Genomic DNA, 14,212 nt, shown 5'->3' on the forward strand with positions numbered 1-14,212 from the left:
CGAACGGTCCCTAACTTATTTTTTAACTTGGAAGGTCCCTACTATTTGTTTTTGTTACGCGTTTTGTCTCTATTGTTTATTTTTGTTACGTGTTTGGTCTCTGTCTTACCTAAAAAGACTATTATTTAAATACGGAAAAATTATGGGGTAAGTAAGGTAAGGTGAATGGTGGGGTTGGGGTGTGCTTATTTAAATAAATTAGAAAATCAAGGGAAAAAATAGTCTTTTTAGGTAAGACAGACACAAAATACGTAACAAAAAACAAATAGTAGGGACCTTCCGAGTTAAAAAAAGTAAGTCATGGACTAAACACATAAATTACTCTAAACCATAAGGACCATTATTGTAATTTACTCTATTTTGAATTATATGATAATATATACATCTATTAAAACTGCATAATCTCAATCTTTTGAATGACCTCTACCCGTGGGTTACTTATGAATAAAATATAATATAATATATAGTATTTTATACAAATTGTTCAAAAGTTGTAGCATTAAAATGATAATGGTTTACATACAACAACATATTAAACCTAATAAATTAAGTATAATATGTTCAAAGTTAAAAACATAACTTTATAAGTAGAAGAATATATATTCTTTTAATATTGAAATTTAGTTTATATATGATTACACTTTAGGTTTGATATTTATTTAACATTATTAACCAACTTATAATCATTATTAGAAAGAAATTGAAAAGTCATGGGAGTTTCAAATGTATGTGGTGAAAGGAAAAATGAATGGGAGTTTCAAATGAATTTGGTAAAAGGAAAAATGTTAGCTTTATAAATATATAATGATAATGATAATGATTTATAAATTAAAATGAAAATATATTCATTATTTTTTTTTTAGCATGGATAATTACAATGGTTTAAAATATTTTATTTCTTGATGCCATGTTAAAAGTGTTGTCTAAGAATAAGACAAAACGACAAAGTACCCCAACAAAACATTCCTTATGTGACCAAAATGTTTATTAGTAATATGTTGGAGGACTAAAACTATAAATTATTATATTCTAAAAAATATATTACAATATGGTCACTGACATGATGCAATTATTAGAGGAATATAGTGAAACAACCCTTTTTTCCTTCTTCCCTTTTTCCTCACCCTTTTCCTATTGCTATAAATACAAGCGTTCGTGTTCAATTAACAACGCCGCCTGCTTCACTCTCTGCTTGGACAGTGAAAGCTATTCCCCTTTTCCCTCACGAATCCTATCCACAGGAGCTTCGACCTTTTAAGGCTCCGATCTTGTCTGCATTTGCCTTTTATTCTTCTGGTAAGCTTTTCTCTCTCTGATTTGTTATTTAATTCTCTATATGGGGTTGCTTAAGCTTTACACTTGAAGATTCCACACATGCACACTCAAAAAGTTGAAGATCTTTAGATCTATCGATATCAATTACGTGTTTCTTCGATTAATGGGTTTATCTGGTTTGACTAGTTCCTTTAATCTCAGAATTTTGTTTATTGATTATTCTATCTTGATTGATTACTTTCTAAGTAAGGTTTATTGTTTATGCATGCTGTTTGACTATTTTCGAGGTAGGGTTTATCGTTTTCTGCACCATGGAGTTTCTTAAGGGTTTTAGAACTATATGCTTAAACAGTATGATTTTGGGTATTTTCTTGCAAGGATTTGCAGATCTATGCTGCATGCATCGGCATTTTGTAGCGAATTTGTTCGTTTGAGTACAATGCTTATAATTAGGATTTTTGGATTCATAATTTTCCTTCTAAGGATCTGTAGATCTATGTGCAAGGGTGGATGCTTGATATTAATCTACATCAAAATTACAGACAGCTTTCCTTGAATAATTACACTAATCATGAACTAATCATATTTACAAGTAAGACTATAATCACTTTTACCTGCATCTAGACTGGTGTTCTTATTCCATTTTTTTAACAGATACCCCTTGCAATTAAGGGTTTTTAGTATATAATATCTCTTTATCACCATTAAACTAAAGTATCTTTCAATAATATATTGTGTGTACAAAGGATATAATGATAATCTCAAGTACTTTCTGTCATTATTAAACAAAATTTGTTGTGGTCCACTTTTGTCATTATTGTAATGTATGTGGATCATATTTATATCTTCATTATGTTATAGACTTCTGGCAGTGTTGTTTGTATTATCATAGGGTCCCCATGAAAATGTAATAATTGTGGTAGGCTACAAATTTGAACCAAAAAATTGCTGTAAACCAGTGAAACCAATCAGATAACAAAAGTAAGTGAACCCCAGAGAGTGTTGTGTCATTTTCTTATATTTATGATGGATGATAATTGCAACATACTTTACTCTTTTTACCATTATAGGCAATGCACATTATAGGCATTCAGATAAAAAGTATGTTGCTATTCTCTACAACATGTTTCTGATCTTTTTTATTTATACAGATCTCGATATCAAAAAATGGCAGATCTTGAAGCACCATTGGTACGCCCAAAACGAAAGAAAATTTGGGTGGACTATTTTGTCCAATTCAGATGGATTATTGTCATCTTTGTTGTTCTCCCAATCTCCTTCACCTTATACTTTCTCACTTATCTTGGAGACGTAAGATCCGAATGGAAATCATACAAACAACGCCAAAAAGAACACGAAGAAAATGTCAAAAAAGTCGTGAAACGTCTCGCAGAAAGAAACCCATCAAAAGACGGGCTCGTATGCACGGCCCGAAAGCCCTGGATCGCGGTCGGAATGAGAAACGTTGACTACAAGCGGGCCCGCCATTTCGAAGTTGACCTCTCGGCCTTTCGGAACATTCTAGAAATAGACCAAGAAAGAATGATCGCAAAATGCGAACCCTTGGTCAACATGGGTCAAATCACACGGGCCACAGTCCCATTAAACCTCGCGCTCGCGGTTGTTGCTGAGCTGGACGATTTGACAGTTGGCGGGCTTATCAACGGGTATGGAATCGAAGGGAGTTCGCATTTATACGGGCTTTTTTCCGATACCGTAGTGGCATATGAAATTGTTCTTTCGGGTGGACGTGTTGTTAGAGCTACACGAGAGAATGAGTATTCCGACCTTTTCTATGCCATTCCGTGGTCCCAAGGAACTCTCGGATTACTCGTTTCCGCCGAAATCAAACTGATTCCGATCAAGGAATACATGAAGCTGACCTACAAACCCGTGAGAGGAAACATTCGTGATCTCGGACAAGCTTATATCAACTCTTTCGCACCACCTTTCGGGATAGATAATGACGAAAGTACCCCTGATTTTGTTGAAACGATGATCTACAATGCGAATGAAGGTGTTTGTATGACGGGAAAGTACGCGTCGAAAGAAGAGGCGAAGATGAAAGGGAATAAGATAAATAGTGTTGGGTGGTGGTTTAAGCCGTGGTTTTATCAACATGCTCAAACGGCTTTGACAAAAGGGGAATTTGTTGAGTATATTCCGACGCGTGAGTATTATCATAGACATACGCGGTGTTTGTATTGGGAAGGGAAGCTTATTCTTCCGTTTGGTGATCAATGGTGGTTTAGGTATTTGCTTGGGTGGATGATGCCACCCAAGGTTTCTTTACTTAAAGCTACACAAGGTGAAGCTATTCGCAACTATTATCATGAAATGCATGTCATTCAAGATATGCTTGTTCCTCTTTACAAAGTTCCCGATGCTTTAGAATGGGTCGATCGTGAAATGGAGGTATAATATCTGTCTCAGTCCCATCAGTCTCTGTTATCCAATGCATGTCAAACGCAGTATAACCTGTTATTTTTTTTTACAGGTGTATCCACTTTGGTTATGCCCGCACCGGTTGTTCAACCTACCATGGAAAACAATGGTGTACCCGGAGCCAGGATTTGATGAAGAGATGAGACAAGGGGACACGGTGTATGCACAAATGTACACGGATGTCGGTGTGTATTATGCACCGGGACCCGTGTTGAGGGGGGAGGTGTTTGATGGAGCGGATGCGGTTCGTAGAATGGAAAATTGGTTGATTGAGAACCATGGGTTTCAGCCACAATATGCGGTGTCTGAACTGAATGAGAAGAATTTCTGGAGGATGTTTGAAGCGGGGCTTTATGAACAGTGTAGGAATAAGTATGGAGCTGTAGGGACGTTTATGAGTGTTTATTATAAATGTAAGAAAGGGAGGAAGACTGAGAAGGAGGTTCAGGAAGCTGAGCAAGCTCAAGTTGAAGTTCCTTATGCTGAAGAAGATTGATTGGTTTGCTAGTTTAGATATTATATGGATTTAGTGTCACGGTTGATTGGATTTCTTGTTGATTATTATTGTTTGTTTGCAGACTAAGAACATGAATATCATTTGATTTGCACCTTCATTATCATTGGTTTTCGTGTTTGTTTTTGGGAAATTGGTCACGTCATTACTCATAATCAGCCCCTTTGGATTTTAGCCTGGAAAGAAAGGATTGGTATTATACACGAGATTAGGCAACCTTGAAAGTTGATACAAATGAATTTTGTTTTTTTTTGAGATAAATGAGAAGCTATTTTAAAATTACCTCGATAAAAGGTATAATTATCTCACAGGATGACAATTCGTCGCCAAATGGCAAAGACAATGAAGGTGTCAAACAGGTAGCTGGAACCAAATATACAAAGTTGATTAATCTTTACTTAAACTATTTCTCTTTAAACTTGATGTTTTTTTCCCAGCTTAAGTGTTCAATCTCGAATTTGCAAGGAGCATGCTAAATTTAGCATAAAGTGGACCATGGCAGTATATTCACATTGTAAAGCTTTATACATAAGGCACTTTTTATGAGCACATGTAAAGCTTCATTCTTTTACAAGAATAGTTCCACATTTGTATTAACAAACTTGACTATAAAATGTAGCTATAAACTTGAAAATGACATATTCAAGAAGTTGATATCGATACCTGCCCATGAAGCACTTTTTAGGAGCACATGTTTTGGCACGTGGTTGGGTGTATGGGAACCCACTTGTTCATATTGTCCTGAATTATGAGATATGTTCGGATCCACCATCACCCAACCATCAAATTTTCTTTTAGGAAGAGGTTACAATCTCTGTTTTGGGGAGTTGTTTCTTACTATTGGATTTAGATTTGATCATTGACACATATTTCAAGAAGAGGGTATTCCACACGATCAATGTGCATCATCTTGTAAACGTTTCAGATTTAATCATTTTTGAAGTCCCCATCTTAATTTTGCAAGGCTATCTCACAATAATGTGCTTCATGTTTGCCCCTTTTTATATATCATAGGTTGGGATCTGTCGAAAAGATAGTCTTCAAGCCGCATGAGAGGATTTCCTTACCCTTGTAGTGAACTTGAAAGAGTAAACATGTATCCTTAGAGATTGATGCATGCTTATGGGTGTGGGATGAGGCCCCAACCATTCCTAAACTTATTCTCATGTTGCTCAGGGCCGTGCCTAATGGACTGCTCACGTCATGCAAATTCTAAACATGTCACTTAATCTCATGTTTTATCATCCTCATCTTAATCATTCTAAATGTCTAATACTACTTGCTCAGGCCTAGACATGACTTGTTAATGGCAATATATATATATATATATATATATATATATATATATATATATATATATATATATATATATATATATAATTATTATAGAAACAATTTTCTTTCAACCATATTAATTTGAAACTTCAATTACCTTTTAAATTTCGTATAATAATGATTGGTAAATGTGATATTTAACAACTACAACTTAAGGGTTTATAACCTATGATACTTTATGATGCATTTTCCCTTCACTTAATCACTACAGCTTAAGTGTGATATTTGAATCGAACTTATGTTCTGAGTATTAAGTAAAAGAGTTGGATTTGGTCCTTTAGCCTAGTCCACGTGTTAGAGTATATACTATTTAGTATATAGTCGGTTGTGTATTAGTCCATCATTGGTTTATATAGTCTAGGCCCAGTCCTTTGTATTCTCATGTATATATACATGTGTAACCTTATTTGTCATTCAAGGAGAATCATTGATTAATATGGTATCAGAGCGGCAATTCAATATTGCCTAAATTTTTCTTCTATTTTCCATGTTCTTGTCTTTCTCAGATCATCTCCCTCCCACAGCTCGTCTTTCTGCCGCTTTTCTATTCTGCCTCAACCCTAAAAATCAACCTCTATCATCTACTCACCAACATGTCTGGATCGAGCACTACAACCCTTCCATATAAAGCATTTACAGTAACAAACGTGAAAGCCCACATTCCTCTCATTCTCGATCTTGACAGACACAATTACAACTCCTGGAGAGAGATATTCTCTACCCATTGTGAAGCATATGATGCCCTTGATCATATAGACTCTACCTATGATGACCCAGCCCCAAAACCAACCGAACCTGAATGGAAGAAGGTGGATGCAATGGTGTAACACCCCCCTCTGGCACGTATCACAATATTGTCCGCTTTGGGCCACTCGGCACGAGGACTTCCCAGGGGGTCACCCATCCTGGTACTACTCCCGCCCGAGCACGCTTAACTGCAGAGTTCTTATGGGATCTGCTGCCCTCACGGCTTTAAAACGCGTTGTGACAAGGAAGGTATCCACACCCCTTTATAAGGAAATGTTTCGTTCTCCTTCCAAGCCGATGTGGGATCAGATCTAACCCACTTTGAAAGTGGGTTAGATCTGATCCCACATCGGCTTGGAAGGAGAACTAAACACTCCTTATAAGGGGTGTGGATACCTTACTTGTCACAACGCGTTTTAAAGCCGTGAGGGCAGCAGATCCCATAAGAACTCTGCAGTTAAGCGTGCTCGGGCGGGAGTAGTACCAGGATGGGTGACCCCCTGGGAAGTCCTCGTGCCGAGTGGCCCAAAGCGGACAATATTGTGATACGTGCCAGAGGGGGATGTTACAAATGGTATCAGAGCCAGGGCACGGGTCGATGTGTTCGACGGGGACGTCGAACCCTATAATGGGGGGGGGTGAAAGTGGGTTAGATCTGATCCCACATCGGCTTGGAAGGAGAACTAAACACTCCTTATAAGGGGTGTGGATACCTTACTTGTCACAACGCGTTTTAAAGCCGTGAGGGCAGCAGATCCCATAAGAACTCTGCAGTTAAGCGTGCTCGGGCGGGAGTAGTACCAGGATGGGTGACCCCCTGGGAAGTCCTCGTGCCGAGTGGCCCAAAGCGGACAATATTGTGATACATGCCAGAGGGGGATGTTACAAATGGTTAATGGGTTTGAGCCATAAGAACTTTCCTATGTGCACATGCAAACCCTAATGCTTGGATCTAAGTTTCTCTAATTGAACATGCAATGTATCCAAGGCTTACAATTCTAGATCTAGTGTAAACAATTGTATCATAACATATGAAATCAGATCTAGAAGAATACCTTAAGTTGCTTGCTTGAATCTTCTTATTCTTGGAGCTTAGAGTCACAATTGTCACTCCTTTAATGGCTTACAAACACCAACTAGCAAGAGGATGATTTAGAGAGAGAGGAGAAGTGAGGAAATCGGCTCTAGGGTTTCTATCTTGCAAGAGGTTTCCTGATTTCCCCCACCCATGGGGTCTATTTATACTATGAGTTACTAGGGTTACACCCTTAACCCTAATTGAATAACTTAAGCCCTAAGCAATCCAAAGATCCTTTTAGATATGAGGCTTGGACGAATTTAAGATATCCAACCCTAAAATTCGTCCACCCTAATATCCATAAGGATTTATAGCCCAAAAACACAACTATCACACATTTGACAGTTTATGCCCTTTTATTCAATTAACATCTTTAAGTCACCAAATTAATTCTTAATTAATTTATGACTTACATCAATCAAATAATATTATTATTCCTTTAATATATTATTCTCATAACATATTAATATAATAATATCTCTTCTCTCTTTATAAATCACCCTGTCAAGTTGCTATGGTGAAGGCAACCCAAAAGGACCATGCACAACCGGGTCAAGTACTTACCAAATATAGTTACATGCTTAGACACTAATCCAACAGTCTCCCACTTGGATAAGTCTAGTAACTATAAATGCAAACACAATCCGATTAGCAATCGTAGCTCTCAAAGACGCTGTCAAACTCTGATCTTATCAGTATCCTGTCCTTCAGATAAGGGATCGTACAATCCTCTGTTCTAGATATCGTGCGGACAATTACATGGAACATTGTCATACTTATTGTCCAACAATTGGTTTCTCGATCTCAGATTCATTTGACATAGAACTTAATTGAACACATCAATTCAGTCCTGACCGGGCCTGACACATAAGTCAAATCAAATCATCGAGGGGCCCTGATATCGCTTTTACCCTCTTAGGATAAAAGGAACAAATAAACTTCGACTTATATGCATTTACTATTTACTAATCAAATCATACACAACAATGTGTTTTATAACATCAAGTTACTGATGTGTTCTCACATTATCAATGCACCACCAATCAACAAACAATAAACCATATATCTCGGTTTTAAGACCATATGATATTATCGTCTTGCGATCACTCGTGATAAATTCCATGAAATGATTCCAGCAAGCGCGAGTTTATTCCAATGCTCAAAACTTGTTCATAAGCACTCATGAACGTTGCAGCAAACCTTTGCTATGTCTAATACCTTTTAGATAATCTACACACCAATTCATGACAATCTTAATTCATACCAACTTCCAACATATGAACGACTGTGGACCATTCGAACAATTTAATTATTCTCAATAACTCAATTATTCAGGAAGTCAAAACATGCAAAGTGAAACAATAGTTAAACAATTAACATAAGACAGTAACTTTACTTATAAATAATACTCCTTTATATAATCATCAAACGTCAATTACATTTATCTATTATATGTTTCTAAACTATCTAATCTAAACTAATATCGTCCTTCAGCCGAATGCTCCTAGCGTGCTGCAAGTGTTTAACCCTACTCAGTCCCTTCGTAAGCGGATCTGTTGGGTTATCCTCTGACGATACCCTCTTTACTACGAGGTGTCCTTCTTCTACCCGATGTCGAATAAAGTGATATTTTCTGTCAATATGACGAGATCTACCATGATCCCTCGGTCCCTTGGTCAAGGCAATCGCTCATTCATTATCACCGAAAATTTCCATAGGCTCCTTTATGGCAGGTACAACTCCAAGGTCTCCAATGAAGTTCTTCAACCATATCGCCTCCTTTGATGCTTCTCTCGCTGCAATGTACTCTGATTCGCACGTTGAATCAGCTACGGTTTCTTGCTTGGAACTTTTCCAAGTCACTGCTCCTCCATTAAGGGTAAAGACCCAGCCCGACTGCGAACGGAAATTGTCCCTGTCGTTCTAAAAGTTGGTGTCACTATACCCTCGCACCTTTAAGTCATCACTCCCACCGAGGACTAGAAACCATTCCTTGGTCCTCCGAAGTACTTAAGATTGTTCCTGACTGCGGTCCAATGTGCTCTGCCAGGGTTCCCTTGATATCTACTGACCATGCTCAAAGCAAAGGCCGCATCAGGGCGAGTACAAGTCATAGCATACATAATCGAGCCAACTGCGGAAGCGTATGGTACTCGGCACCGAGAGACGTAAATAGTGAATTTACGATGGAGGAATTTTTAGCCTTAGTGATCTAAACGAAAGTCGTAGAATATGTTAAACCGATAAAACCCATAAAAAGAACGCCCAAATCTGACTTCGTATGAAGAAGTTATGATTTTTCTAAGATTCGGCTTAGCAGTGTACAACCCGAAACTCGAATTTTAGTTCGAGCGGTTTTTGGCTTACGCAACCTAAATGAGAGTTGAAGATCTCATTAATAGGAACTCAATGGTAAAAAGATGGACGAAAACAAAGTTCGTATGAAGGAGTTACGAATTCTTCGCGGTCATTTAACAGTCTAAACGCCTCCTACTGTTAAATTTGAGATCAGTTGAGAATTAGCCGACGGAGTCTAAATGAAAGTTTTAGATCTTGTTTTTACCTACGTGTGGAAAAAATAACGTCGAAAACAGAGCTCGTATGCGAGAGTTATGATTTTTCTAAGTTTGAAGGCTGATACGCGATAGGGGGTGACGTGGCACCACCAGAATTGGACACGTGGCACCACCAGAAGGTTACCACATGCACCAACTTGGAGAGTAGGTCCTCCTACTCAACGAGTCCATTAGTCAGCACCCCTATAAATAGAGGTGTCGGGCATTCACTTCTCTTCACACCTCCCAAACTCACTTTCTTTCTCTAGCCTCCCACCCCCCCCCCCCTAAAGGCTAGGTAAACCCCCTAGCACCCGAAGGAAGCCCCAAGGCTCCCAGAGTCCCGAGAAAAGAGCCTTTCGGCTCAGGAACGCTGCTCCAGCGAAGCCCGGTTTTCGAGAAAACCCGCTGTAAGTGAGCTATGCCTACCCTATCTTTAGTATAGCTTATGTTTTAATATAGTAACGTTATTAGGAACTTATAATGAGTATTTGGGCTATTATTATGAGTTATGAGTGTTATTTAACGCTTATATAATAATAATAATAATAGCTAGACTATTAATTTGTCGCGGTTATCGTTAGACTAAGCGCTAGTGGTATTGGTATTAGGTTTTATCGAAGGGAAATTGTTTTGAGAGTATCGAAGCACTGTCCGAGTGCTGAGTCACCACCTTTCAGGTGAGTGCATGGTCCCTTTCATCTTACACATAGATATGAAGTATTTTATTATAAATTACGTGCTATGTGTGCATATTGTCTGAATACTTGCTGTCTATGATGGTGAAAGATTTTTATACATGTTTTAAATGATGTAAACTGTATAAAGTATTTTATATCTACAAAATATGTTGGGTAAAACATGGGTAGATGAATGATGAGGGATAAAATCTGAAATAGAGGAACATTAGTAGCATGGACCTAGTGCCCTATAGGTATACATTGGCAGCAGTGGACCTAGTACCCTATAGATGAGCACTGGCAGCTGCGCCACAACCCGTAGATGTTTTAGATCTACGATAAACGTCCTAGCAGCTGCGCTCTAAGGACAGTATCGGTAGCTGCGCCTAATAGGGAGCCTTATGACCATGACAGTAGCGTTTAAAGGTCAATACCGGCAGAAGCGCCTCATAGAAAATGTCCCAATTTTGGTAGCTGTGCCTAAGTGACAAGATTAGCAGCTGCGCTTGACCAATGTGTCATTGGCAACAATGGACTTCATGTTGTTTCCTTAGGATGATCCTTAGGAATGAATGAATGAGAAATAGCTGATTCTTAGGGTAGATCCTTAAGAATAAAGAAGACAATGGGGATGAGTAATTGGGTTGATTGTTTGATTTTTTAAACATAATAATTATATTATTGTGGGTTGAAAACCCTATGTACTCACTAGGTTACCCAACCTGACCCACTCAGTTTATTTATATCACAGGTGTTGATATGAAGTCACATTACACTGAGAGATTTCAAAGAGAAATAGATCACTAGAGTAAATGAATGTAAGTTCTGTTTATGCTTATGTTTCTGTATTGACGATGACATCCCAAATGTTTTAAAAGTGAATAAAAATATATTTCTTTAGAAATGCTTTGATAACGCGATTATCATGTTTTTCTGGGAACAAATTCCGCAATATTTTTATTAAAAGAAGTACTCTGGTTTTTACAAAGCGTAAACAAAATCGGTCTTTTCTGGCCGTGAAAATGGGGATGTCACAACATCCTCATCCAACTTCCCATTAAGGAAAGCGGTTTTGACATCCATTTGCCATATTTCATAATCATGAAATGCAGCAATGGCCAACATCACCCTAATAGACTTTATTTTGGCAACTGGTGAGAAGGTCTCATCATAGTCAACTCCGGGAGTTTGAGTAAAGCCCTTCGCAACCAATCACGCCTTATATGTGTGTACCTTCCCATCCATGTCAGTCTTCTTCTTGAAGATCCACTTGCACCCAACCGTCTTATGTCCGAGCACATGGTCAACCAAATTCCAAACTTGGTTGTCGTACATGGACTGAATCTCGCTGTCCATCGCCTCTTTCCATTTTGTAGACTCCGGGCCTGCCATGGCTTCCTTATAGCTGTTAGGTTCATCTAAATTTATTAGTGTACTATCACTAATATACGTGTCCCCTTCTGTAGTGATATGAAAACCATATAAATGGGGTTGAACTCTAACTCTTTCAGAACGTCTAAGAGGTAAGGAATCGTCAATCGGTTCAACCGGAGTTTCCTCCTCGGGTTGAGCGCCAACGTTAGAGGTTCCTTCATCGCTCGACTCTTGAATCTCTTCAAGATCGATTTGCCTCCAACTGTCCCCTTGGCTTATGAGTTCTCTCTCTCGGAAAACCCCTCTCCTCGCAACGAAGACAATATTGTCACTTGGTCTATAGAAGAGATATCCAAAGGATTTCTGCGGGAAGCCGATGAAAATATACCGCTCACTACGAGGTTCGAGCTTGTCGTGGGTCTCTCGTCTTGCGAAAGCCTCGCAACCCCAAACCTTGATATGTGCTAACGAGGGAGCTTTCCCTGTCCACATATTGTGAGGTGTTTTGGCAACCTTCTTAGTTGGGACTAAGTTAAGGATATGGGCGGCAGTCTTTAAAGCATACCCCCATAATGAGATAGGTAGTGAAGCACGACTCATCATGGAACGAACCATGTCCAGCAAGGTTCGATTACGCCTCTCAGCTACACCGTTCAATTGCGGTGTTCTAGGTGGCGTCAATTGCGAAACTATTCCGCATTCCTTGAGGTAGTCGTGGAATCCAAGACTTAGGTACTCTCCACCTCGATCAGATCGAAGCATCTTGATTTTCCTGCCCAATTGATTCTCTACTTCTTGTTTAAACTCTTTGAACTTTTCAAAGGTTTCTGACTTATGCTTGATTAAATAGATATACCCATATCTACTATAGTCATCGGTGAAAGTCACATAGAAGCGGTTCGCATTCCTCGTGGTGGATCTAAAGGGCCCACACACATCGGTGTGTATGAGATCCAATAGACCCTCACCCCTTGCACAAGTGTCAGTGAAGGGTGACTTGGTCATCTTCCAAGCAAACAAGACTTGCACACGTTATCATCCCTAAGATCGAATGATTCCAACACTCCATCCTTTTGGAGTTGGGCCATGCGTTTCTTGTTGACATGTCCAAGACGACAATGCCACAAGCATTCTTTATCCTTGTGTAAACAAACCATGAAATGGAATGATGTTTCTTGCCATGTCTGGCGAATAGCAGCTATTATTTAAATCTAAACTTAATCCATTATTAAGCGCTAAAGAATACACTCCAATCTTGGTGACATGCGACGATCTTCTGTTCCCCATGATTAGATTTATTCTTCCACGTTCCACATCCCTATTTCTTCTTAGTCCCTGCAAATCAGAACATATGTGAAAACCACATCCTATATCAAGAACCCAAGAAATAGCATGTGATGAATCATTAGATTTAATTATGTAAATACCTGCAAAAGACGACTTGATCTTCCCATCCTTGTTGGCTTGCAGATATTCCGGGCAGCTTCTTTTCCAATGCCCTATTTTGTGGCAGTGGTGGCACTCTGCCTCTTTAGGGTTAGAGTTGGGCTTAGCAGAACCAACTTTGGTTCCACTAGAAGAGGTACCATCTTGGGATTTACCCTTGTGGTTGCTCTTGGAGGGAGCCTTCCTCTTCTTACCCCTCCCTTGAACTATGGCCAAAACAGGAGCAGCTATTGGAGTGGGAGTTGATGCAGCAGACTTGTCTTTGAGATTGCTCTCAGCAGTTCTAAGAAGTCCTTGGAGCTTGCTCAAGGTGATCTCTTCCTTATTCATGTGATAGGTCATGCAGAACTGGTTGTAGCAGGGAGGCAAGGAGTGAAGGATAATGTCAATCGCCAGGTGTTCGTCAAACTTAACGTTCAACTTTAGCAGACGATCGACATATCTCTGCATCTTTTGTAGATGAGCGGTAAGGGACTCTCCACTGCCCATTTTGGTAGTAATCATCGAAGTGATGATCTCATACCTCTCTTGCCTCGCACTTTGATGGTAACGGTCCACCAAGTCTTGATGCATCTCATAGGGATAGTAATTCTCATAGCACTTTTGAAGTTCAACAGTCATGGTCGCTAGCATGATGCAATGGACTTTCGTAGCATCACGCTCATGAGCCTCAAAGGCAGCGATCTCTTCGGGAGTAGCAGTGTTGATGTTCACCTCCTTCAGCTCCTTATCGAGGACATACTCTTTGTCCTCGTAACGAGTG

At 39.1% G+C, this 14,212-nt stretch overlaps 1 protein-coding gene and 2 pseudogenes across 1 annotated transcript; all 3 read left to right on the top strand.

Annotated features, from left to right (window-relative positions):
* Positions 1 to 1,138: 1,138 nt before the first annotated feature.
* On the top strand, positions 1,139 to 4,334 carry LOC111914648 (delta(24)-sterol reductase). Its single transcript, XM_023910345.2, has 3 exons — positions 1,139 to 1,296; positions 2,427 to 3,690; positions 3,773 to 4,334. Exons 2-3 carry the CDS (start codon positions 2,443 to 2,445, stop codon positions 4,214 to 4,216), a joined length of 1,692 nt encoding a protein of 563 aa, XP_023766113.1. The 5' UTR covers positions 1,139 to 1,296; positions 2,427 to 2,442; the 3' UTR covers positions 4,217 to 4,334.
* Positions 4,335 to 6,713: 2,379 nt separating this feature from the next.
* On the top strand, positions 6,714 to 6,841 carry LOC128134040 (5S ribosomal RNA; annotated as a pseudogene).
* Positions 6,842 to 7,030: 189 nt separating this feature from the next.
* Positions 7,031 to 7,158, top strand: LOC128134041 (5S ribosomal RNA; annotated as a pseudogene).
* The last annotated feature ends 7,054 nt before the right edge of the window (positions 7,159 to 14,212 follow it).

This window comes from Lactuca sativa, chromosome 4 (assembly GCF_002870075.4).
Source record: "Lactuca sativa cultivar Salinas chromosome 4, Lsat_Salinas_v11, whole genome shotgun sequence".
NCBI lineage: Eukaryota > Viridiplantae > Streptophyta > Magnoliopsida > Asterales > Asteraceae > Lactuca > Lactuca sativa.